This window comes from Halichoeres trimaculatus, unplaced genomic scaffold (assembly GCF_033239565.1).
Source record: "Halichoeres trimaculatus isolate MK-OKI-2021-1 unplaced genomic scaffold, fHalTri1.1 fHalTri1_scaffold_7, whole genome shotgun sequence".
NCBI classification, from domain to species: domain Eukaryota; kingdom Metazoa; phylum Chordata; class Actinopteri; order Labriformes; family Labridae; genus Halichoeres; species Halichoeres trimaculatus.
In genome coordinates this window covers 13,402,808-13,429,631 of record NW_027437185.1, presented here as the reverse complement: position 1 = coordinate 13,429,631, position 26,824 = coordinate 13,402,808, and the positions used below count along the sequence as shown (strand labels likewise).

Below are 26,824 nucleotides of genomic sequence, written 5' to 3'. Positions count from 1 at the left end.
AATGGCACCGCACCATTCATAATACTATTGCACATGACTTTTTTTTTTTAACACTTATTGTTAATTATTCTTGTAATTATTTTGTTGCAAATTAACACATAATGTGTTTTTATTTGCAGTTTTTACTAATTTTTCTTATTCTACGTTTAAATTGTATCCCTCTGTTTCTTTCTTTCATTTAAGCTGCCAGAATAATTTACCTTGTTGGGGAACTAATAAAAGAATACTCTTTTCTGGATATTCTATCCTTTTCTCTGTATTTGCTGAAAAACATGTTTACACAAAATACATCCATTTTAGTCAGATGTTCATGTTACTAGTACAAACAAGGGAACACAGACACAGACCCTTCAATGTCAATAACACCCGAGAACAGAGGCGGCTTTTACTTCCTGTAATACAGTTGTCATTTAGCAGACGTAAGGGGGAAAAAACGACGCCGACTCCTCTTCGGTCGCTCATTGGTCCAGAAATATGGAATCAGATGACGTAGTGGTTCCGGGTTTCTAGGTCCTGTGTAAAGGTAACTCTCGGTCATTCTCTAGTTCGACAGACTATGGTGGTAGGGACACCATAGACCGGGTTCTCTACTGCTGAAGGTAAGAAAACAACCTGCCTGCCTGCCCGCCTGCCAGCTAAGCAGGGTATCACTCTCTAGCCTTACTTACGTGATCCCATTACCGCCTTTATCCGTTTGTAGGTTTATGTTTGACTTAATTTGTGTGGGCACTGTTGAATTGGTTTAGCACCATCCCGAGGAGCTAACGTTGATTTGCATGCCAACGGTTGCTCAATGAAACGGGCTGTAGCAGCAGCAGCGTGGGGCGGCTTTTGTCATCACTACATCTGCCATCCCGCTCCTCTCCTATTGTCACATTAACCGGCGTGAAACGTGTCTTTAAGGATAGATATATTTTACAAATTAGATCATATTGTACATTTAATATTAATTACGTATTACGTACGTACGAATATTACGTGTTTCATTTTCTTCAGTTCGTGTTTTTATACTATTAAGTTGAGATCCTCCACAGTCTAAATGTAAACGCTCTTACAAGGCTATTATAAGTTGAATGCGTTACGTTATCAATATCTGTCCAAATGGCTACGTTATGTTCCCATGGAAATAACTCAATGCTCTGTGATGAGTGTAATACAGGAAATTTGCACAATCCCACCTCATGTAACAGACTCTGACAAGAATGACACATCAGCTCAGTTGGAATGCTTCTAGACCATGCTGTCTCTATTCCAGTTTCAAATAATTCTGTCTTTAGGTCTTTCTCTTAAAATATCATTCTGCAAATGAATTTATTTGAATATTTTGTAAGTTAAAGTCCTGTAGACAAATACAGCAAGAAAAACTTGTTTCTGAAGTCACTGCATGAAAACTGTTTTTACAGTTCCTTTATTGGCTGGGAGGGAATGTATGCCACTCACTGTATGCTGTTATTACCTAGGAATGTTCACCAGTGCTCTTCAGAATGAGCTGGAATTATTAAACGCTTGAGGCAAAAAAAGTCTGACCTACTAAAGTTACTTCGCAATTTTTTTCAACCTTCTGAAGTGTAGCCAGAGTACAGTCTTTAGTATACACAAACTGTTATGTGACGCAGATCCGTACTGTGTGATTCACTGACATCTGAATCACACTGTGTGCAATACAGGGTCTTCAGGATGGGGAGGCAGTGTTACATCAGTACGTTACCTACTTTTGTTTATCATAAATGTGATAGGGTAAACTGAGGAAACACTGCGTCATGTCAAAACCTAGAAGAACCTGCTTTTTATCAAATGTTGCAGAAGTCAAAAGGGTCTTTCTCTATCTGTTTTGTGATATGAAAAGTAGGTCCCACATGATGAGCTACAATAACGTTGTTCATTTTCCACTTGTCAGTGGTTTTCTGTCACTGTAGATGTTGTTCATCTTGAGGAAAGAATCACTTAATTCAGTGGGTTCTCCATCTTACCCTTCACTCTGAGGTTATTAGCAAGCTAAGCTTGTCCCAGAGTGACCTTTTCCCTGACCACTGAGTGGGGTGAGCTTCAAGAGTATTGTCATTGGTTGTCCGAAGCTCAATCCTCTGTATTATAGCTGGCAGGGCTGTGGTCATTGGGCAGAGAGGTCATGTTTCACCAATGCTTCATCCCTCCATGACCTCTCTGATGACCTGCTCTTTCCTGTTAAAAAGGAGAGTTTTGACACTTTTAGAGAGGGAGGGATCTTGTGATGTTGAAACACACTCTCTTAGGATGACTCTTGTATAACAGAGCACCAAAGCTGACAGATACACTTGTTTGGCACAAAGGGAGAAGGAGGCAAGTTTATGAAGGACCAAGGCTGTATCAAGAGAGTAACAAAGAACTTCAAATGTAAGTGTTAGTTTATGGCATTTGGGAAATGTGTCTTGATTTTTAAAGAAGTGTGCCACCAGACAACCAACTTCCTCTTACCAGAAAGCTGTCAGAGTGTGATTTATTTAAAGGATAAGATTTAAGTCTGATTTAACCTTTTTTACATTGTATGATTAGTGGTAGTTTTTCAAACATTTGCAAAGTGAGTTCATTTTTGTTAATTTTATTTTCTCTTTTCCAACTCTAGGTGTAACATCTGGAGCACAGTGGGCCTAGTATTTTCTTATTGGAATTCTTCTAATGATCTGCTAGAGGGCTTTTCTGTGGCTCCTTGTTTGAAACAGACACACCTCTAAGATCCAGGGGCCCAGCACACCATAAAAACTAGTTCAACCACCACTGCTGCTCAGTTCCCTTCCTTTCCTTGAGTACTTTTTTTCAGAGAACAGTATGGGTCTCCAGTCAGACTCAGCCCTCCAAGCCATCCTCCTTTTTCCAATCCACTTGCTGGTATGGCTCTACTCTGTCCTGTCTTTCGTCCCTTGGTACTTTATCACTGGTGCTGGAGAAAGGCAAGCTCAGTCTAAGCGGGTGAAGGCACGTTCAACTACAGCCCTGGCAGAGGGACCATATCGCTCTGTGGACCACTTTGAATGCCTAGCCACGGAGGACTTCCCTGGCAAGGACACACTGGATAAGCTATTCGACCATGCTGTGCAGCGCTTTGGACCAGGTCATTGTCTCGGTACTCGAGATGTTCTGAGTGAAGAGAATGAGATTCAGCCCAACGGAAAAGTGTTTAAAAAGGTAAGAATTCACAACTTTTTGTTTTGAAGGTGTGAGTAGAACATTTGTCTGATGTTTATCTTTATGCTTAGCTAATCCTGGGGGAGTATAGATGGCTCTCCTATGATGACGTGGACTCTCTCATCAGCCAATTTGGAAGTGGACTGGCTGCTTTGGGGCAACAGCCTAAAAGCAGTATTGCAATCTTTTGCGAAACCAGAGCAGAGTGGATGATCACTGCTCAGGCATGCTTCAGGCGTAATTTTCCATGTAAGTACGTCACAGTACAAGATTTAAACACATGTCATGTTTCAAAAAAGTGTTAGTCCTGTTCTCATTTTTTATGTACTCTGTAATTTGTGTTGTGTTATAGTGGTGACATTTTATGCAACTCTGGGAGATGAGGCAATAGCGTTTGGGCTGAATGAGACTGGAGTAACACATCTAGTGACCAGTGTGGAACTGCTTGAAAATAAACTGAAGGTGAGTTACTCTATCACAGGACATATGCCTAAAGAGGAGCCATGATCATGCTTTGATCATGATGAACCCTTTTTTTTTCTCTATAAATGAATATCTGTTTAAGGGTCTGTTACATCAAAGCTAGTTAATGCCACATGAATGAATGAATAACATTGCATCTGTTTGAATGCAGAGAAATACATTTACTACATTTTTTTCCGTCTACCTCACAGCTGTGTTTAAAACTTCGGGAAGTAATACATTGGGGATAATTTAAACATACTGTGCTTGTCAGATCAGTGTAAGGATGATACCAGAATATTAAGCTGAAAGTCGAGTATTAAACAGTTTGTGTCACAGGCTTTGTGTCATTACATTACCCATCAAGGCCATATCTGATATATAACACAAAGTATTTTAAGAAAATGGTGGGAATGCTTGTCAGAATTAAGAAAAGTTCAAATCTGTAATTCAAAACACCCACCTTAATTTTCTTGACCACTCAGTTTTTCATTGGTTGATTGTTTTGTGTTAGTTTAGAGGGTTCAGTTGCTGCTCACTCTAAAGAGAATATCAGAGAACAGAGAGACAGATCTTATTTGTAAAAGGAAATCATGTGCTTGTGCATCCTGTTGTGACAGCAGAGTTGTCTCCTCTTTTTGTTCAGAATGTGCTTCCACTGATCCCCAACCTGAAGCATGTGATCTACGTGGACCAGAAGAAAGTGAACACAGAAGGCTACCCAGCAGGGCTGTCCATCCACAGCATGCAGGCCGTACAGGAGCTGGGCTCACTGCCCGAGAATAGTGTGTATTTCTCTGACTATATTACTTCTAGTTTTGATAACACTGATTGCATTACCTCTACTATTGATTGCACTGGAGGAACCTGTCTGTGGGTATGAAGAAAACACACATAAACAGTGCATGTCAATAACTGTATGTTTGTCTTTCAGTGGGGCGGCCAATTGTGAAGCCTCAGCCCTCTGACCTGGCTGTGGTGATGTACACGAGTGGCTCTACAGGCAGACCTAAAGGAGTCATGATTGTCCACAGAAATCTGATTGCAGGAATGACAGGCCAATGTGAACGCATCCCTGGACTCGGGTGAGTCCAGTCTTGGATATCTTATAGGTTATAGTATTGTATAATGTTCATAACCCCTGTCAAGACTGAGCCTTGCTCCTTGTTGCAGCTCATTGCTCCTGAACATTTTTTTAAACTCAACATTGAATTAAAAGATGACAAATTGATAACTGAAATATTTATCCAGTGTAAATAAAGGTAATATTGTCTTTTTTTAAAGAATGTGCTCTCTATATTTAATACTGAACAGCTGACCCATTATCAAAGGCAGTCAGTGTCAAAAAGAACAGAACTGACTGTGACCCTCGACTGTCTCTCCCTGTGTTTTGACAGGCCCAATGATACCTACATAGCCTATCTGCCCCTGGCACACGTTCTTGAAATGACAGCAGAGATCTCCTGTGTCACATATGGATGTCGAATTGGCTACTCATCCCCTCAGACACTTTCAGACCAGGTAAAACTCAACGACCACCTGGTGGTGTCTTTCACACATACCTGTGTGTGAAAGCTTAAACTGTACTTGTAAGAACCAGTGTATCGTAATCAGTATCTTCATCTTGTTTTTTACTTTTCTTCCAGTCTACAAAGATAAAGAAAGGAAGTAAAGGCGACTGCTCTGTGCTAAAACCAACCCTGATGGCAGCTGTGCCAGTAAGAACCATGCTTTTTATTCTCTTTGTCTCTCTCTTAAACACTGAGTTCTTCTTCTCTCTGGTTCTCCACGGTTCTCTGTTTGCTCAGCCATACAGGCTTTGTATATATTTTTAACTTATTCCTTATCAAATGCACAAATGTTTTCTGTCATTTCTCTTTTTTTTAAAGGAAATCATGGATCGGATCAACAAGACTGTGATGAGCAGAGTGCAGGAAATGAATTTCATCCAGAAGAAACTGTTCACCCTGGGCTACAACTATAAGCTCGATCAGATAAAGAGAGGCTATGACGCACCCTTGTGCAATGCGTAAGAAACCACTGTGTTTCCTTCAGGTTTTTCTCAGAAATTGATCAGAGGTGATTTAAGTTAAAGTCAAACAAAACACTGTCTTCACAGCTTGTTGTTCAAAAAAGTGAAGAAAATCCTGGGAGGACGAGTGAGGATGATGTTGTCTGGAGGAGCCCCCCTGTCCGCAGCCACTCAGCGTTTTATGAATGTATGTTTCTGTTGTCCAGTGGGTCAGGGATATGGGCTCACTGAGACCTGTGGAGCTGGCACCATCACAGAAGGTAAGACTAAACATAATGTTTAGAGTACATAGACAGAGTAGCGATGACACTGACCTTGTGGTTAATGGATTTTGTGTCATTATACAGTTGCGGACATCAGCACTGGCCGTGTTGGAGCACCTCTTATCTGCTGTGAGATCAAGCTCAGGGACTGGGCTGAAGGTAAATATTCACTGAACTTGGTGCAGAATGAAATTACAAGGAAATTCTTTATTCCACTACTTAATATCCACCTTTCCTCAGGTGGCTACACCAGCCAAGACAAGCCAAACCCAAGAGGGGAGATCCTGATCGGTGGCCCCAATGTTACCATGGGATACTATAGGAACGAGAGCAACAACCAAGACTTTTTTGTTGATGAAAAAGGTCAGAGATGGTTCTGCACCGGTGATGTGGGAGAGATTTACCCAGATGGGTGTCTACAAATAGTCGGTGAGTATTTTTGTTCTCTTGGTTATTTCCCTTTAATGAGGCCCAAAGCTATCATCTGATGGTGTTTATGAAAGACACACCATTCATACCTGATTTCACAGAACTAATCTGCAGCCACTGTGGTTGGAACTTTCGACAGGCAAACTATTTGTTTTTTCACAACAGAGTACTGTTGATAACAGATTTTTTTTATATCTCTGCTAAGATCGCAAGAAGGACTTGGTGAAACTTCAGGCCGGGGAGTACGTCTCTCTTGGTAAAGTCGAATCTGCTCTGAAAAACTGCCTCCTTATAGACAACATCTGTGCATACGCAAACAGGTTAGTAGGTCCTCTTAGTTTTTGTATTTTTCAAAAAGCACTGTTTTTAGAATTCTTCAAAGTGTCAGACTGAAAATCGCTTCTAATGACTGTGTTTCATCTCATCAAAACCAACATTGTTCAATGATAAATTTAGCTAATGAAAATCAGTAACCAGTAAAATGGGAGAGATGCCTCATGGGAGTGATTCCTACATGGAATGTAATCAGACAGAGCAAACTTGATCCAAACCTGTCTGAAGCAGTAAATAAGGTCACTTACATCTGGGTTAATTATTTGTTGACATCTGTAAAAACTGGTGCTAACCCATCCTTAACACTGCTAAAACTACAAAATCCTGTTCCTCTGCCTTAAAATACTTGTGTGTTTTAGTAAGATGGACACTTGAAAATATATTAATTCTGAAGTACATTCTTTCTTTTGAAATATTCACATCCGTTCTGATGTTCTGCAGTGGAGTTTGGAAACACATAAAGTTTAAAGTCATGGGGTGCCGGTTTGGTCTAGTGTTTCAATAAAGCACCCTCCTATTGGGCAGTTCAGGTTGAATTCCAACCTGTTCCCTTTCACTCTCATATCACTGTTACATTTTCTTGCCAAGAGTTGCCCAAGAATTCCTTGCAACAGTTGAATATAAAGCAGCATAGACATTATGGGTAGGTAACAGTACTACATGTTGATTTTTGTTAGTTTTATCACTTTCTATCAGTGTAGCTGGTATATATCAAATATATCAAAATTGCCTCTGTAACTTGTAGACAACAACCAAAAACACAGCTTTCTTATTTCAAACATTTTCTGTTCTAGCACAGTTTGCTCCATCTTCTTTTGAAACTCAAACTTGAGTGGACACCTCCTCTGTCAGTTAAAACTGGATTTTTTTTACGTTATGTTATGTTATGTTATGAAACAACACCTGAGCTCTGACCTTTTCAGTCTTCTCAGTGCTTACATTATAACTGAGTTTAATATCATAGCAGTCTTTATTTCAACCCTGTTTTCACTTTCTTTTCACCTTCACAGTGAACAGAACTACGTGATCAGCTTTGTGGTTCCTAATCAAAAGAAGTTAACAGAACTGGCCAAGCAGAGAGGCATTGAGCTAGCATGGGAGGAGATCTGCACTCATCCAGATATGGAAAGGGAAGTTCTGAAGGAGATCAAGGAGGTCGCAGCTAACAGTAAGAACTGATAATGCTACTTTTAGTACTAGCTATTCACTCTGTACATCCTAACATTACATGCTGATGTCCTCTTATTTGTATTTTTTGCTCGGTACATTCTGTTCAACTATTTTGGTAAAAGATAATGTCTTAGTGTGTCATACTGTGATAACTATGATGAGCGTAACTATCACCTTTCTCTTCACTGTACAGTTAAACTCCAGCGATTTGAGATCCCAATGAAGGTTCATCTTAGTCCGGAGCCATGGACCCCTGAGACGGGTCTTGTCACAGATGCGTTCAAGCTGAAGAGGAAAGAACTGAAGAACCACTATCTCCACCACATAGAAAGAATGTATGGGGGTAAATAAGTCCCTAACAATTTCACCTGGGAGTGTCTGTTACCAACCAAACCACTGTTTGTTATGTAAATAGTCTTCTGGTACCTTGTTGGATTTTGATGCTGTTAGTGTACCATGGGTGTTCATATGAAAATGTCTTGAATAAGAGCTGAGGTTATGGATAGTTGTAGCTGTTCCTCCACATGTGCTGCTTCTTTTTCGTGTGGTTTTGATTGTCTGAACGATGCACTCAAGTGGCAACTCTAAACCTCTGAAAGGGTCCAAGACCATTACAGCAGTCGACTGCCATCCACTTGAATCTGTTGGCTCTTAGTTTGTAGCTGATCAAAAAGTACCACTGTTCTCCATATGTTGCTGATGCTTTACTCCCATTGAAAAAGCTAACTGTAATCATCATGGAGGCTTGTAAATGCTCTTTTGTAAAATTAGAGTCCTGATGTTACCGTGCCTTCAGTCTGCCATACTTGTGTAGTGAAGCAGAAATAAGTGGCATCTAGATTAAAATGAATAGTTTACGCTTTTGTTACAAAAATGGCTGCACTGCCATGTAAAGTTTACAGCTTCAGGTAAAAACTACCCGCCAAAAGAAATGTTGATGTGGATCAAAGATGGGAAAACACAACCAATGATTATGTCTGCTTATCCACTCCATATTATGACTCATGTTGTTTTATTTATGCATTTTTTGTCATTTTCCCCTCCAAAAGTTGACCAAAATGTGCAACATTAACAACTCAGGAAGATAAGCAGATGTTTTAATATATGAAATGGTCAAATAGTAAACTGCTTCTTTAAGAAAGCAGATCAGTTAAGATTCTTGTGGGCACCTTATTTATTTGAGAGCAAGCATGCTTTGTTTCTAAAATGCTTATTGGCATAGGCTAGTTAGAACTGGCACACTGTAATAATGTTATACCTCAGTTAACAGGTTAATGCACAATTTGGTATAAGGTCGTCCGAAGCTTAGTCTTCATTTTAATGTCATAGGATTGTTTTCTTTGTATACTTTTCAGGTGTTATTGTGCTAATGGATTTGCATTATTAAAACTTATGGAAGCAGACATTGACATTCACTTTACAGTTGGTTGTTTGGTGATCCTATTTGTATTTATTACTCCATCATTACAGTCACATGCCTTGTTCAACATTTTAGGAATAAAAGTCTTTTCATATTCACTCTTGAGTGACTTTGACCTTTATTTTATTAAAAAAAAAAAACTATTACAAATCGTCATCAATGATTATTATTTCCTTTTTACAGTAGAAAAGCATAAATGAGGAGGGCCTCAGCTGTTCCAGTCTTGAAACCTGAAACAGTCACTTGCAATCTTCCAAACAGGCTGGTCATTGTTGGGTGAAGCCTGAGCTGTCAAAAGAAAGTTCTGGTTGAAGAAGCGCGGCTTGTTCCCTTCAAACTTTACTGTCCCACCAGTCACCACTAGCAGTGTTGTCTGGCCTTGGGTTGCTTGTTCTGAAAATGAAGAAAGAGTCGATTGATGCTAAATTAACATTCTTTACACAGAACATGATGTTAACATATGGGACCTCACTTAAACAGTTTCACACCTAAATATACATGAAATGACTGACACCAAATGCTCCCCATCACACTCACACAGCACCACATGCTTGGAAACACCTTTGAAATCACCAGTAAGCACTTTCAGCCTTTTTAACTTTGAGATTTCCCCACTTACCATGAACTGGCTGACAATCCAGTGTTTGAACTTGGAACTCGCTTGAAGGTAAAGCCTCAAAAAACTCGCCTAGGGCATCCTGTCCTGACACCGCATTACCATTCCACACCAAGGTCGCCTTGTCCAAGTAGAGCCGTGTCAGGTTCTGAAAATGAGATGGGTCGATAGAGACAGTTAACATACCGACAATGACAGAGAGGAAACAATGGCACAAACATATTTGGGTTTTATACACTGGAAGGGTAAGAAGTATTGTTGAATGATACTCTTGTTTTTTTTTTCGTTCTGAACACAGAAGCAGTTTTAATTAAGTAATACTTAAAGTATAATATGCTAGAGAGTTTACTGTATGTAAGGTGGGGCATTCCACAGAAGACATCTCAAAATGTTACTGCTCTCTAGTGGACAAACAGTTTTATTGCGACACCTTGTTACCTGTAGCGTGTGTTTTTGGTATAGTTTTATAGACGTATGAAATCAAACTCTGTTTCATCAATAAAAGTAATTGGTCGAGCACATACAGGAGGTGAAACCATGATCATCACTCACCCTCCTTTTCTTATCCATGCAGTCATAGTAAATATTGACGAATTCCTCTGAATATCTGCATGACTGGTCAACATGGGTCCTAAAATCCTAGGGAGAAAATATTTTTTTTATCAGGATTGTGAACGACAGCTGTGTGAAGTAAACAAGAATAGGCTATCCAACGTTGATTGGGAAAGGCGCACATTGACAACAAGCTAACTCAGACATTACCCTAGCAGCTACATCCTGGCATAGAGACTTTCGCGTGTTTTTTACTCACCAACGTGGTCGCCATGAGCGGACAAACACATATAAGAAGGCTATTGTACAAAATTGTCAAAAGAAAATGTAAAAATACTTAAATTTTGCCTTTAAACTGTTTTTTTTCTCTCTCTTTCGTTTAGTCGCAAGTATTCTCCGCGTGTATCACTTCCTGTGATTACCTTCCAAAATAAAATATCCCTTTGTTTGTTTATAAGTAACGAGTGCCATCGTTTCCATAAATGTACCTCTTTTTGTATTTCATTAAATATTTTGTGACTGAGTAAGGATTTTTAACTGGCAAATCTATTTATAAATTTTGGAAAAATAATGTTTTTTTAGCAGACTCTTTTTTAAGTTGAAGTGGGCGAATGACCTATGCGGAAGTAAAACTCATAATTTCCTGAGTCATTGCACCCCTGGTTCAAATCTGCAACTCAACATCTCCTAGCATCCCTTGTATTGATCCTTTATTTCTTTTCTTTTACACTTTTAGTTTATCCAACAATGGAAGGATCTGTCTCAAATGTCGAGATCTGTAATTTCGCGTACACCGGTCAGTTTGAGAAGTTAAGACAGTGCATTCTGTCAGATAAAACGCTTGCCTGTAAAACAGACCAGGTAAGAATGCGTGATGTAAAATGATGTCATGTTTCTGCTTCAGTTTGTTTATTTGCCTTTTCATCCACTCATTTTGCTTATTTAGGACCACAGAACCGCTCTGCACTGGGCTTGCTCTGCAGGCCACACCAATATTGTGGAGTTTCTGCTTGATCTGGGAGCTGAAGTGAATCTGCAAGATGATGTATGTCTTGTGGTTTTTGAAAACAGCATAGGATTCTTACTTTGTAAAACAAAGTCTAGTTTAGCATTTCTGAACTCCGATGAAGTTGAGGGATCATATCTAATACCATAGTGTCAATCTAGCTGCTTCATAATGTTCAAAAGAGTAACACAAAGTATAACCTATCTTTTCTCTAGTAGACTAACTTTACTCTGATATCTTGGATTTTAACCTACACCTGATGTAGAGTATGAACAGCAAACATGCTGAAAAACTTTTTGGTAAACTTATTCACTGTGTCCGAGCGAGAGATGAACTGACAACATTTTACATTTTGCTTCACAGGCTTCATGGACCCCCCTTCACATTGCAGCATCTGCTGGCAGAGAGGACATAGTGAGAGCGTTGATATCCAAAGGAGCTCAGCTGAATTCAATAAATCAGAATGGATGCACCCCTCTACACTATGCTGCTTCCAAAGACAGATATGAGGTGAGATACCCAAGTTGCATACACGTGCAAAGATAGTTTGATGAATATGATGATGCTTTTATTCATTCATTCCCTAATTCTATATTTTAGAAAAACTACACTATCCACAAATAAATTACATGTTTCATAGAAGCAGGAAGGTAACACTGCTATTTCTGAAACAGAAGCACCTCTCTGTTATAAATGCCCACTGATGCCTAGCTGAACTAGTTGACTTCACGTGTTTATTGACAGCCAAATCATATCAGACATCACAGTGATAACAAAAATCATGACAACCATAACCATAAACAGCTTATAATAAGGTTATTAAAAAAACAGAGTACTGTCCAATTATTTCTTTATGAAAAGAAGAGTAATAGCTCCTCAAACTGAGGTAAAAGGACTCATGGGGGATAATGAAAGAAAATGTGTTTGATTTTGAAAATATGAGGCGCTCTTGACTTGTCAGATAAAAAATGGATAACATTTGTAGTTGTTCAGCTAGAAACTATCACCAGAGTTATCTTGAGACACTTTGCCAAAAGAGCAGGTCTAGAGCAGAGTGTACTCTGTCATTCAGAGAGAGGCGATAGTATCTACTATGAGCAACCTCTTGGCAACATTTAATGAAGGTAGTACATACCTCAAGAGAAGCAACAACAGATGATTCAGACCTCTTAAGATGACATTGACAAGAGTGAAAGTATGTACAGGAAGTTGGCGACAATCCACATGAAGTGGAATGTGTTGGGGTTTTTTTTCTCACATAGCTTAGAAGCTTGGATCAATGTTGATTTATCTTCTCAAGTATGGAAAAGTTCATCTTTTTATTTTGAGAATTGTCCTACTGACAGGCATTAGTTTTTGTAATTGGTAGTCTGTAATTAAATATTCTTTTTAATTTTTCATGGTGGTAATATTTTCATAACTCTAAGGTAGACAGGTCTTCATTACATATAGTGGGAAACGTTATTCTGTGACAAATATTGTATGTGAAAGAAAGGGGACACTTGCTAATGTGTAGCTGACCCCGGCATCAATGACACAGCGCTTGAGTTCAACTGGTGCTTCTTTATTATACACCGTGAAATCAAAAAAATACAAAGGGCTTTCAATTTAAACACACATACAACAGTAAATATGCCAAAAACTCCTTAGTTATTACAAAGTTAAAATATCAGACGAACAGTGTCAGAAAGGTTAACATTCTGCATTCATTGTGCATGTGCATTAAAAAACGTATACATTTACCATGCTTTACCTGCCAAGGGTGCAAACTTTGACTGGCAACAGGTATTCCTCTGTTTGTCATTGCTCCTGTTAAAATGTATAAACAATTTAACAAGCATAAAAACAGAAACACAAGACTATTTAATGCTACATACAATTTCAAAATTTCTAGCACACACAAACACACAAGCGCTTCTGGCTTTAATCAAAAGTTGGTGTGTGATGACAAGGCCGACCTTTATTCAAGTTCCGGGGCGCACCGTTAAACCACCGGTAGCCTCTTACATAGTGACTTCTTAGCAACATACTTTTTTACAATTTCAGATTGCTCTGATGTTGTTGGAAAATGGAGCTGACCCAAATGCCACTGACAAGTTGGAGTCCACTCCACTCCACAGAGCATCTGCCAAGGGCAACTACCGCCTCATCCAGCTGCTTCTCAAACAGAGTGCCTCAACCAACATCCAGGACTCACAGGGCAACACAGCGCTGTATGTGTGAATATGAATTTGTTAAATATTTCTTTTTTAAAAAGAGGCTTCTGTGTGGAGGGAGGAGGGTACCCTTAGAGTCAGTGGACACATGCCAAAACATTGTGTCTTGTTATCCTTGAATAGTTTTCAGCATTTCAGTAAGTTGATGGTTTTTGGTGGAGATGAGTTCTAGCCCAAACAGGATTCTTGTCCAGTGGTCTTACCATAAACTCTTCTTTTCACAGTGTTTCAGGGGTTGTTCATACAAAAACACTTTTATGATGAAACACAAAACTATTGTTGCGTTTTAGCCTCTTGTTTACATGGAAACAGCATTTTGGCCAACCCAAAACGGAAACTTTTGTTGCCTCTTGTGTAAACAGCAAGCCAGAGTTGTCGGTGAAAACGCTGACATCGCACATCATGTGATGTGAATGCAGCAGCATTGTATGGGTTGTGTTGTTATATTGAGGTTTTCTACCAGTGTGTATGATGAACAGTAGGAGCACTGAGCTGACTCTTAATTCTCTTAGAGGTGTTGTGGTCACATTTTACTGAACCATCAGTGTCAAATGTCAAATCTTGTTTTCAACAGGCACCTGGCATGTGACGAGGAGCGCGTGGAAGCAGCCAAGTTGCTGGTGGAACATGGCGCCAGCATCTACATTGAGAACAAGGAGGAGAAGACCCCCCTCCAGTTAGCCAAGGGTGGACTGGGGAACCTACTTCGTCGGATCGTTGAAGGATGATTCATTTACTTCATCCTTGCCTACATCCCCACCACTGCAGAGGAACTTATGAGGATTCTCCCTCCAGTCAAAATTCCCCTGAAGGCCTGGTGTGACACATTTTGATGTGAAACAGGTGGGAAATGAAACACCCTGAAGGACAATTGTCGAACTGGACCACATCCTTCTCAGGTGGGGAAGGGAAACCACTCAGACCATAATGTGTGGTCGGAAACACTCTCCTGCTTTAAGATCAGTTTGCTGTAAACTAGTTTGTTTGAAGGTTGGATCATTCCGAAATTGCAAAATAAAAATGAGTGTGTGGCTTGTTTACTGAGTATGCCTGTCTTTGAGGCTACCAAGCTGAAGAAAGACAGTGGCTGTTTTCGAATTCGCCTACTACATACTGCTTATTAAAGTAGTATGTAGTAGGCACTGCCTACTACATACTACTTTCATAAGCAGTATGTAGTATGACTGTTCAGTTGGGTTAATTTTTGTAGTATGCTACGCTGGTCTTCAGTTCGAAGAAAACGGAAGTTGGCTACGGCTGACTCTTTTTCCCCGAAAAACTTTATTGAAAATGTACAAAATAAACGAACCACGAGTAACTTATCTGCAAATGTATTGCCAGAGAGAGCATTTTATATTAACTTTCAGTGGTGGAGATGATGAGGATTTAAAGATAAAATAAGAAATGGCTCTTTTATTTATATTCCTCTGCTACTCCGGTTGTTGTTGCTCCGCCCTCTGCCATTTTTACTTCTGATATGGGACCAGGCGCGTTGCATTGTGGGTAACAGTATGCGAAGCAGACTGGTCCGATGCATACTGTGGATTTTTCCCGATTCAGTACGTCATCCGGGTGTTTTTCTCATACTACAACTCTGACATTTGTTCGCATACTGCATACTGCATACTGCATTTTGGTCGAATCAGTAGGCACTGCTAGTATAGTATGCGAATTCGAAAACAGCCAGAGTTACAGGTGTTCCATAGCTAACCCCCTTGAAGAAGGTATGTGGTGACCCAGTCAATTCATAGTGAGCTTAACTTAATTATAAAAGAGGGGTGTAAAGATGGAGAACAAGGCATGTTTTTGTCTCGGCAAAAATAAAAAACAGTAAGATCTATAATTTTAGTACAACCATACTTCCCAAAGTTGGGGCATTGTGTATCAGATAAATAAAGACAGGACAGGATGTTTTTTAGAACAAAGTTAAAACTGTGAAATGTTTTGCTTATGGATAAATACATGCTCATTTTGAATGAAAAAAAGAAGTTGGAACGAAAAAGAAATGGAAAAAAAAACAGTGAAAGTTATGAAATGCTTAAAGAATAAATCTGATGGTCCATCTCAGCATTTAAAAAACATGACTGTAGTACCTCTAAACTTTGAAGTTTCTGTAGTTATCTTCTTTCGTGCTATTTTAGCGCTGCCTCACAAAAATGCACAGAGCTATCAGAGTTAAGAGTGTAATATATGCACATTGTTTAAAAAGCAGAGAACATCACAGGATTGGCCTGAGTAGACCTGCCCTATGGATCAGCCTTTTGCCACTGACCTGTATTTGAACAATCATGATACCAGGATAAGATCTGTGCACGATTTCTTTGGAAACCCTGTAACCCTGTCAGGTTTGCATCAGCTAATCAAAATTAAAATGTTCTGACGAATTCAAAAACACTGTTAAGAAACCTTGGTCTCAACGCATCCCGAATACAAAGGAAACCATCCTGCTTTTTTATCAGGGCATGGTTCAAAAGCCAGCATCAGAATGAGGATAGGGTTGCATCAGTGCACACAGCATGTGTAACCTGCACATTTGTGAAGGCCCCAATAATGTTGAACCAAGTAGACCATTTCTCTTTTAGAAAAGGACTCTGGTAAACAGAATGATGCACTTCCTAAGTTGAATGACCATAAAGAGCAGGGGAAATCAGGGAAACTGTTGCATTTTCTCTACCCAAAGAGGATCAGACTAGAAAGAGGAACCTATTAGTGGCATGATGGAACTGAATGCCACCACAGCTCCTTTGACAACAGAAGAAGGAAGTCCGGTATGTCAGTTGGCTATGGTATTGGATTTTTTTTTTTTTTTTTTTTTTTTTTTTTAAATGCATGGCACCAGGAACCAAAACCAAAGGAGATTAATTAGAAAAGCAAATAGTAAGAGTAAATACCTGAAACCCATAAGTTGTTTTGATTACAAGAAAGACAAGGTTTTTGTGACCCAGTAGAATTAAATCTGATGTCTATCATAAGGCACAAACACGTGTGATGAAGGACAGCAAGAATTTGCGTGGGGCAAAAAGGGCCTTAAAAACATTTTAATAACTCTGATTTAACTACACATTGTCTAAAATGATAGTACTGAGTATGCACCGTATGGCCTGAAGCAAAGGCTACACTGTAAAAGCAATTCAACACAATAATTGAGGGTTTTCTCTGGAAATGAAAAGCACAGAGAAGACTTGTGGAAAAAAAAAAATCAGCCCTTTTATTGAAAGTGAGAAATAGTACTTCTAGACACCAGGTGAGGTAGGACCACTTTTAAAAACTTTCATTTAAAAAGTCATATGTATGAAAAGCTCTCTATGAGTTTGGACAGTAGTTTGTAAAGTATTGTTAATGATTCAGTGACAATAAAGTTCTTCCTTAACTCAGCTGAACCCTTAACTTTGTGTGTCGAAAACTTTGTTTCTTTGGACAACTAGGATGCAAACTTGGTGCTTGTGATAAAGAGTCTTATACCATTAAGAAAACATAAGAATAAAGCGAAAAGCATAACTGTCAATTCACTTGAACACCAAAGGGATGTCTATTGAAATACCTTTTGCCTGAGAACAACATAGTGTAAATTCTTGGTCTAAGAAGAGATGTAAATGGTGAAAATGTTCAGGGGCATCTCAGGGCATTTAGTCAAGAAAAAGATGTTTTTCAGAACAATGAAATTCAAAACTGTAAAATGTTATGGCTAATGGAAAAGCATTGACTTTATTCAAAAGGAGTAGTGTATTTCAAAAAAGTAAAAAATAAATGAAAGTTGTAAAGTTCTTGGAGAATAATCAAGAAGACAATCTCAGCATTTAAAAAACATGACTGTAGTACCTCCAAACTTTGAAGTTTCTGTAGTTATCTTCTTTCATGCTATTTTAGCTCTGCCTCACAAAAATGCACAGAGCTATCAGAGTTAAGAGAGTAAAATATGTACATTGTTTAAAAAGCAGAGAACAGAACAGGAATGACCTGAGTAGACCTGCCCTATGGATCAGCCCTTGGCCACTGACCTGTATTTGAACAAGCATGATAGCAGGGTAAGATCTGTGCACCATTACTTTGAAAACCCTAACCCTGTCAATTGTGTATCGAAAAGTCTAAACTTAGAGCAATGCAAAATAGAAACTCCATACAGCAGATCAGTAAATACAGCTGCTTTGGTTTGACTGTAGAGTGTAAAAGGGTGGACTCTAGCAAAGTGATAAAATGCTCTAACAAATATAAAAAAAACACTGTTAAGAAACCCTGGTCTCACAGTATGATTTAATGACAAAAGAAAACAACCTGCTTTGTTTTATCAGGGCATTGTTCGAAAGCCAGCATCAGAATGAGGATGGGGTTGCATCAGTGCACGCAGCATGTGTAACATGCATGTGGAACCTGCGCATTTGTGAAGGCCCAATAATGTTGAACCAAGTAGACCTTTTCTTTTTCAGCACAGGACTATGGTAAACCAAAATGACGCACTTCCTAAGTTGAATGACCATAAAGAACGGGGGAAATCAAAGAAACTCATGCATTTTCTCTACTCAGAGAGGAACAGACTATAAAGAGGAACTGATTTGTGACATGATGTAACTGAATGCCACCACAGCTCTTTTGACAATGGAAGAAGGAAGTCCGGTATGTCAGTTGGCTATGGTATTGGATTTTTTTTTTAAGAAAAAATGCATGGCACCAGGAACCAAAAGCAAAAGAGATGAATTAGATAAGCAAATTATAAGAGAAGATACCTGAAACCCAAAGGTTGTTTTGATTACAAGAAAGACAAGGTCTTTGTGACCCAGTAGAATTAAATCTGATATCTATCATAAGGCACAAACACGTGTGATAAAGGACGGCAAGAATTTGCGTGGGGCAAAAAGGGCCTTGAAAACATTTAAATAATTCTGATTTAACTACACGTTGTCTAAAATGATAGTACTGAGTATGCACTGTTTGGCCTGAAGCAAAAGTTACAATGAAAAGCAAATCAACCAAATAATTGAGGGTTATCTGTGGAAATTAAAAGCACAGAGAAAACTTGTGGGAAAAAAATCAGCCCTTTGGTGAAGATGAGAAATAGTACTTCTAGACACCAGGTTTGGGAGGACCACGTTTAAAAACTTTCATTTAAAAAGTGAAAAAAAAGAGAGTATAAACTGTTTTAAAAGCTCTCTATGAGTTTGGAAAGTAGTATGTAAAGTACTGTCAATGACTCAGAAACCCTAAAACTGTGTTTCTTTGGATGACTAGGATGCAAAATGGGTGCTTGTGCTCAAGATTCTTTTTAGCATTCAGAAAAAATAAAAATAATATGAAAAGTATTATTAACAATCCATCTGGACACTGATGGGATATTTATTGAAAAGATATATCTACAGCTAAAGAACATCATAGTGTACATCCTTGGTCTTAGGAGACGTGTAAATGGTGAGAATATTCAAAAAAAGAGCATTGTGGGAAAGTTAATAAAAATTGTTTGTTCAAACAACAGGTATAAGTTTAGCCTTGAGAAAATTGTCAATAAAATCTATTCAAGAATTTGGGGGAACTTGACAAGAAGTGGACTGAGGATGGGATCAGTGCATCTAGAGCCACCACATACAGACATATCAAGGAATTTAGCTACAACTGTCTTATTCCTCAGATTTAAGTAAGTTTAGTATTACATTTGGGAATCAAGGACCCAGAGTCTGGGGGAATAGTAGAGATGCATATATCCAAGCAGACTGAAGTCCAGATTAAAGTTTCCCCAGTCAGTGGTGGTTTGGGGATTAGATTAGGGTGCCATGCCATCTGCTTTAGTTGGTCCAGTGTGTTTTCTAATGTCCAGAGCCAGAAAATTTTAGAGCACTCCATTCTTCTTCTTTTTTGATGGAACATTCTAATTGTATGAGATACTAAATTTGGGGTTTTCATTAAGGGGTAATACTTACAAAATAAGGATGCTACAACTATTTTAATATGTGCCTATTGAATTCACATAACAAATGAGTTTCACTTTTTGAATTAAACTGTTAAAATGAATTAACTTTTCCATATATTCCATACTCTTATTTATTAAAGCATATATCTATTACACTTCTTGGTACTTCTATTATCTGACACCAGGTTAATTAAAAAAACGATGTCCCAAACAAAAACAAAAACAAAACAAACCAAAAAAAAAAACCCTTCAGCCTGAACTGTACCTGTGTGTAATTAACGTGCAGGATATGGTTGCTTTCTGTGAGATAAACCATTTTCATTTGATATGTTGATAAAACTAATTAAGGCAAGCAGAAAAAAAAAGTTTTATACTGAAAAAACACTTTTAACTATTCCCCCAATATCCTCAAGCTTGAAATAGGTAGGCCAATATGATCTTTAATATTTTATAGAAAGGCTGAGTTTGATTGAAGTACGGGATGATACAGTTTGAGTCTAAATGGATACTGAATTTTGTTAAATCTGAGTTGGAAGTACTAAAGAAGCTGGTCGTCTTTAATAAAAATGGACACTAAGTATTATCCTTTTTTTTTTAAATAAATAAATAAATAAATAAATGACTAAATAAATATTATCCTTTCAATTTTTGTGTATCTTGTTTCCTTGAGTGGGTTTTCCCCTGATTATCATAGCCCAATTTTTACTTAGTCGATACTTTGTTAGCTTATTTGGAAGTTTTCTTTTTCAAGTTCAGGTAGTTTCCCAGCAGCACATCCAACAAAAGTGAATGTGTAACTTTATGCAAATTAGCAAAAACAGACTATGCTCTTAAGTTTTTTTTTTTTTTTTAAAAACCCGTTCCCAGTTATTTCGTTGATCTTTCCTTTTTCCTGGAATCTCCCCGCCTCCGGTTTAATCAGATGTGTGCGGCTGAATTTTTGTGACGTCACTCGTTAGCTCGGAAGCGCACAACGAGGTGCGCAGTGTGACACCCAGCAGCTTTCATTTCCTCAAAACGAGGTCGCGTCCAATAAATAGTCCCCTTTAATCTCTGGATCTTCCTGTAGGCCGTGGACTCACCAAAGGGCGACTGAAGTCAGATTCAGAAGCGGTGGCTGGAAGGACTTGGACGGTAATTATTGGTCTTTTGCAACGAATGTATCTCAAATAACTTTTGACCTAACGTTAAAGGGAATTGCTAAGCTAACGTGGCTAGTTATCGTTTGGAGCTTGTGTAAGTTTACATTTCCATAACCCCGTTTCATTCATTAACAACAGAAAAGCTATAGTAGGAGCCAAAACTAGTATTTGTACAGGTGATTGATATGTGTGTTTATTCCTCAAATGTTTCTGTATCGCCGTGTGCGAGTTGGTGTTGTAAGTCAAATGTCAGCTGTCAGAGGCAGAGACAACAACCGATCCCCTCTATCGATGTCGCCTCCGTAAAACCAAAAAGCTTTTGTGTCGTAATTGTTCAAAGCTCAGCCACTCTTCTGGAATATGTTGAGCCAGTTGTTACCGTGTCATTATTTAGAACTGGTGTGCAGGTAGCATATGGTAACCCGAGCCGAACACCGCTTACGACATTTGCGTACATCAGTGCGCGGCCCTTTTTGTGATTATTATGGAAATGCTACGTTCTTTTGTAGAAATTCGCTGTCGATCTGTTGATTGCTTTCTTAAAGACTGCCGACATATATCTCAGTCCAAAGGTCACAAGTTTTTAACTTCAGTAAAGTCAATACAACGCCAGACAGCAGCTGATCATACCTGATTAACAGGAGCCGATAAGCAGTGGCTGCAACATAACTTTCATGTAAAGATCAAATACAGCTTTGTTTTGGCTGTGGCTACTTTGGAAATCTCCTGAACAGTTGCTGGAAAAATAACTATAACTGTCAGTTAGTTTCCGTTCCTTGAGTTTGTTTACTGTACTTATGTTCTATAGTCGCTGCTTATGCAGTCAGTACACAGTTATGGATGTTACATCTATGATTTTAAGTAAAGAGAAAAACTCTAACAAACCTGAGGCTGTGTCACCTGTATGAAAACATAAAAGTTCCACCCTCTGGGAAAATATGTACACATGGAGGTGTGATGTGCTTCCCATGACTCGTTGCAACATGATTGTCTTGTTTTGAGTAATCACAATGCACTTTTGTATACTAAATTATGTAACGGCCCTGTAGTTTTGATCGATACAGTTTCCTGCCCTGGTACCAGACTTATCTGATAAGCGTTATGAGTTTTGTTGATATTCGTCTCCTTTGGAAAGGATTAATAATTGCCGTCCTTTGGCACAGTGCGAGTTGTTTGACTTAAAAGGGATACACCCTGTGCACTACTATGCTGCAGTGTACCAAGCCTGTAGACAATCCTTCCTCTCTGGTGCCCATCCCTCACATGGAATATTCAATGCTTCCATGTGATTTAGTGGGGCTGCCTCTCTTAAAGGCATAGTGACTCTGTAATAATCTGTCCTTCTAGCAGAGTCATAATCCACCCCAAAATAAACTGATGATAAACTGACTACTTCTTTGGTCTAATATTATTTTTATTAACTTATTTATGTAATTTTAATAAGATTCAAGCAACACTTATATTTTTTAAAGTAAATATTTATTTGCACCTTACCTTTTAACTTAGTTTTTTGTTTTTTTCTGCAAAAATTTTACTGTCTCCACAGCTTCCCATCAGGTGCAGTCATGAATGACTTTGGACAAGATGACAACTGGGAGACAGATCACATAAGAGACTTCTCCATGCTGAACAGTCGCCTGAAATCTTTCAACGGCTCCAGCCTGGCCAACCAGGTGCCAGCAGAAAGATTAGCCCGAGCTGGTTTTTATTTTACAGGCCAAGCTGATCGTGTGCAATGTTTCAGCTGCCAGAAGACTGTTGAGAACTGGTGCAGGGGAGACACACCTGTAGAGAGGCATAAAGAGGTGCTCATTATAAAAAAACTTGATTATGATGGTTGGTATTATTTTTGTTGAATAGATTCATCATAATTCCCGTCTTTTTACAGGTTTCCCCAACATGCAAGTTTCTGAACTGCGTTCACGGCCCAAATTTCGGCTCAGGTTTCAATACCACACTGACCAACGGTTCCACCTATGATGAGGCAGCGGAAGACATGGAGTACCGTCTGAGAACAGGAGAGGTGGTTGATGAGTCCACTTATCCGATGGCACCTCACATGAGGAGTGAGCAGGCTCGGCTTCAGACCTTCTCATCTTGGCCCCCAACAGCTCCAGTGAGACCCCGACAGCTGGCTGAAGCTGGCCTCTACTACTTAGGAAAGGAGGATGAGGTACAATGTTTCTGCTGTGCCGGCATGCTGGGCGGCTGGGAAACAGGAGACACCGCCTGGGGAGAGCACACCAATCATTTCCCTAACTGTTTCTTTATCCTCGGGCATGATGTGGGCAACATTCCATTACAAGTGGGTTCAGAGAATGAAGAGGGCAGCAGTAGACAGCGTGCAAACAACCGTGTTCCTATGGAGAGCTTTGATGAGAGGCTTGGTAGCTTTGCAAGTTCCCAGCACCCAGTCGACCATGAGAGGCTTGCCAGAGCTGGCTTCTACAGCACAGGTAGATGACTTATGTCTGAAGAGGGAGTGCACATGGAACTAATGAACATTAAGTAATTTTATGTTATCAGTAATACTTGATCACTGTCATAAATGCAAGCAAATGTAAACTGTATGTGTCCTTGCAGGTACAGGAGACAAGGTGTTGTGTTTCCGTTGTGGTGGAGGTCTAAAAAGCTGGCAGCCTGAGGAAGACCCTTGGGAACAACATGCCAAATACTACCCTGGGTAAGAACAACATTAATCACCCTCTTCCCATCATTTACTGATGCTGTAACATTTGCTTTTGTTTTTAAAACATGTGTCATCATTCTTTTGAATTAGATGCAGCTTCCTGTTGGCAGAAAAAGGACAAGAATTTGTTAACAGCGTCCAGCTGGGAGATCCACAAGGAAACAGAGCTGTAAGTATGCAGTGCATATGCACGCACACAAGTAACAAGCATGTTACAGACTCTGCCAGAAACCAGGTTTAATTAAAAGCATGTAAACTAGGAACGAGAGTCTTTCATCAGAAAAAGGGTAATGACAAAACATGGGGATTTTATGGCCAAAGTTAAGATTAACTTTGTTTTTTAAGTGTTTCCTTGAAATGTATTTCTATAACAGTGTCAGGATAGCAGTGTGGGTAAGGAAGTACATATCAATGGCAACAGTTGCCCCTTACATTCTGCGACAGCATCAACACAAAACGACTGCAGAGTAAATAGTTTAACAGTTTCTCTGTGGATGCAAATAAAATAGAGGTCTCAACATCAAATGTACATAACATCAATAAAATATTTATAGACTCTGAAGAAGTCTTTGTTGAAAGGGGACAAGGCAGACTGATACTGTAAGAGCACTGCATTAACTCAAAATCTATTTAAAAAACCTGTCTGTGATCAGTTCCTATTGCAACAGATTTATAAATGTACAACACAAAAAAGAAACCATCTTCAGGCTGAGCTCAGTTGAGATGGAATAAGGGCAAGAGGAAAACGGTCCTGTAGTCACATAAAACAAAATTTAACATTCTTATTGGAAACTGTAGACCACTGCATGTCCTCTGCTCTAAAAAGGAGAGGGACCACCTTGCTTTTTATCAGCCTTTACATCTATAGCAAGCACCTGTGGTTGTATGTGGATGATTAAGTACCTCAAACATTTGGGGAAACGTCTTTGATGCTGAAAGAGAAATACTTGCAGTTTGCTGGCAATGCCATCCAGATAAGCCTTTTCAGGGGAGACCTTTTATATTTCAGCAAGACAATACCTAACCACATTATGGATGTGTTACAGCTGCACGGCTTTGTAGCAAATAACAAAAATGTAGTATTTCCATATTTTATGTTATGTATTTGCAGTGTTTCAACCAAATTTAGGGTTTTATTGATGTACTTGCCACTGAATTCTGCTTTTATCAACATTTTACACAACAGCATCTTTTCTTTCCTTTTTCGGCTAAATCTGAAATAGAATTAAAAGCCAATTTCCACAACAAATCTTTAAAATATGGAGGTAATGATGGATGGGATTGAAAAAGACCAGTCACAGCAGCAAATTACTCAAATCAACTTGTAAATACTGTTTCAAAAGCTGAAAAGATCGTTGAAAGATGTAGACCTTTCTTGAATTTGTCAAACAGTATTTCCCTCTGGTGTTTTTTTTTTTTTGATCAGCTTATGTATAGATCATTTTGCTTTGTGTAAGGGGTTGTGTGCTGTTATAAATCATGTTTGTGTCTGCTTCAATCTTTTTTATAAATGACCATCCTGTTTCTTCCAGGCCTCAGGTCATCAGAATGGATTCTCAGGAGATAATAATGGTAAATAAGTTGTTTTAAAATTGAGTACAGTTGTTTGGGTATTTATACAACAACACGTTAAGCATTTTAACAGTGAGTAAACTCATGTGAAGTATTTGAAAAGTACAAGTTGATGTGTGCACTGATGTATCCTCTCTGTGTTCAGAGGTTCTCAGCTCCTCCTTAGCTCAAAAGGCCATAGCCATGGGTTTGGAGCCCAGTGCAGTGGAAAAGACCATCTTGAAGAAAATCAGTACAACAGGTGTGGGGTACTCCAGTCTCGGAGAGCTTGTAGAGGATTATCTTGCGGCACAGGAAAACAATTCTGCAAAATCTCAGAAGCAAGGTATTATTCCTCCTGTTCTCAGATCTGGGGTCTTTGTATGAACTAGAAATGAAAAGCATTGATTTGAATATGAGAATCTGCTTCTCAATCTCTGTACTTCTTTTTTCTTTTTTTCTTTTTTGTAGATGAAGACCCAATGGAGAAACTGCGCAAGCTGCAACGGGAGAAACAGTGCAAAGTTTGCATGGACAGAGATATGTGCATTGTCCTCATGCCATGTTGTCACCTGGTCACCTGTCAGGAGTGTTCAGAGTCACTCACAAAGTGTCCAATCTGCTGTGGAGCCATCACTCAGAAAATCAAGACCTATATCGCTTAAGGGAACCCTGACTCTTGCCCCATTTCAATGCTGCTTTTTTATTATCTCAATAATATTTTATTTTAATAAAAATGTAGATAACTAGTAATATATGTATATTAATGAAAACTATGTTGTATATATGAGTATGACAGAATGAGAGCATGTCACAAGAAAACACTATTTTTTCCAACTACTTAAGCCTGAGTGGCTGTTGATAATGAGACGACATGTTATCGTTAAAGCTGATGTTAATAATCGTGGCCCTCAGATTATTGCCACCTGTAAATACACACCAACGGGCAATTCCTATTGTAAACACTGTCTTTCCAGAAGTGCCTTCCATTAGGGTTATATTGTCCTGTCACAGTTTGTTTTGTTTTTCCCTTTTTTTGTGTGTGTGAAATTTTGTCACTTTAATTCAAATGGGCACAGGACATAAAATCAGTCTGTTCCATAAGCATATGTATCTTGCTCATCTATTTGCTTTGTTGTACTTTTTGTCAGAGCACTCTGGTTTGCGGGTTGACAAAATTGGTTCTTTAACAAAATCCTCTGAGCTACATATAATCTGTGTTGTAAAATAAACTGATTATTCCTTGAGACAGTGTGATGTGTCATCAGTAGTTAATGTTGAAAAGTTGTGCTTAAAATATGTTAACTTATTTCACTGTCACTATTTGTCTAGTTTCAACTGCATTGTTCTGTACAAAGAAAACCAGCTAAGTTTGATAATTAGCTAAAAAAGGGGGATCTGACTACCTAAAAAAAAAAAAAAATTTACATTTGTTTTATTTGTCTTGATAAAGTTTGCTCTTTAAAAAACTGTTCAAAGTTTATTTTTGGTGGGACTTTCACAAATATATCAATTCCTAAAGTGAAGCATTAGTAATCTTATCAAGAAGAGGGTTGAGGCCCCAGGGCATTTATTTATTTATTTATTTATTTATTTATTTATTTATTTAATTTTATTTTATTTTATTTATTTATTTTATTTTCATTTTTATTTTTATTATTATTATTATTATTATTATTTTTATTTTTTTTTTGGGGGGGGGGGGGGGGGGGGGTATAACCCCCTTGTGTGTTTCCTTAATTCTGTCTTTGAAGTTGGAATTCTGAATTGAAACCTACAATTGGGATTATTTTTTTTAAAATCCAAATTATAATGAACAATTCAAGATTATATATTTACTTTTCCTATAGACCGTCCCTAAAAAAAAAAATATGTGCCCTGAACA

At 38.6% G+C, this 26,824-nt stretch overlaps 4 protein-coding genes across 5 annotated transcripts; 3 read left to right on the top strand and 1 right to left on the bottom strand.

Moving 5' to 3' along the window:
* The first annotated feature begins 494 nt into the window (after nucleotides 1-494).
* On the top strand, nucleotides 495-9,369 carry acsl4a (acyl-CoA synthetase long chain family member 4a). 2 transcript variants are annotated; one of them, XM_074673813.1, is made up of 15 exons: nucleotides 495-599; nucleotides 2,603-3,162; nucleotides 3,234-3,411; nucleotides 3,515-3,624; nucleotides 4,271-4,409; nucleotides 4,559-4,709; nucleotides 5,022-5,145; nucleotides 5,271-5,342; nucleotides 5,514-5,653; nucleotides 5,744-5,916; nucleotides 6,004-6,078; nucleotides 6,160-6,348; nucleotides 6,554-6,668; nucleotides 7,692-7,849; nucleotides 8,045-9,369. In XM_074673813.1, exons 2-15 carry the CDS (start codon nucleotides 2,806-2,808, stop codon nucleotides 8,200-8,202), a joined length of 2,139 nt encoding a protein of 712 aa, XP_074529914.1. In that variant the 5' UTR covers nucleotides 495-599; nucleotides 2,603-2,805; the 3' UTR covers nucleotides 8,203-9,369. The 2 variants fall into 2 exon arrangements, with proteins under 2 accessions (XP_074529914.1, XP_074529915.1); XM_074673814.1 differs by lacking the exon at nucleotides 495-599 and adding an exon at nucleotides 2,316-2,373.
* nxt2 (nuclear transport factor 2-like export factor 2) lies at nucleotides 9,345-10,879 on the bottom strand. Its single transcript, XM_074673816.1, has 4 exons — nucleotides 10,699-10,879; nucleotides 10,440-10,526; nucleotides 9,891-10,035; nucleotides 9,345-9,664 (listed from the first exon to the last, which is right to left on the bottom strand). The coding sequence occupies exons 1-4, from the start codon at nucleotides 10,711-10,713 to the stop codon at nucleotides 9,480-9,482; spliced, it is 432 nt and encodes a 143-aa protein (XP_074529917.1). The 5' UTR covers nucleotides 10,714-10,879; the 3' UTR covers nucleotides 9,345-9,479.
* A 174-nt stretch (nucleotides 10,880-11,053) lies between these two features.
* psmd10 (proteasome 26S subunit, non-ATPase 10) lies at nucleotides 11,054-14,757 on the top strand. Its single transcript, XM_074673815.1, has 5 exons — nucleotides 11,054-11,300; nucleotides 11,386-11,484; nucleotides 11,809-11,955; nucleotides 13,492-13,658; nucleotides 14,236-14,757. Exons 1-5 carry the CDS (start codon nucleotides 11,187-11,189, stop codon nucleotides 14,387-14,389), a joined length of 681 nt encoding a protein of 226 aa, XP_074529916.1. The 5' UTR covers nucleotides 11,054-11,186; the 3' UTR covers nucleotides 14,390-14,757.
* A 5,752-nt stretch (nucleotides 14,758-20,509) lies between these two features.
* xiap (X-linked inhibitor of apoptosis) lies at nucleotides 20,510-26,165 on the top strand. The gene is made up of 8 exons (XM_074674119.1): nucleotides 20,510-20,691; nucleotides 22,246-22,504; nucleotides 22,588-23,155; nucleotides 23,283-23,382; nucleotides 23,479-23,557; nucleotides 24,921-24,960; nucleotides 25,106-25,285; nucleotides 25,411-26,165. The coding sequence occupies exons 2-8, from the start codon at nucleotides 22,265-22,267 to the stop codon at nucleotides 25,602-25,604; spliced, it is 1,401 nt and encodes a 466-aa protein (XP_074530220.1). The 5' UTR covers nucleotides 20,510-20,691; nucleotides 22,246-22,264; the 3' UTR covers nucleotides 25,605-26,165.
* Nucleotides 26,166-26,824: the final 659 nt, after the last annotated feature.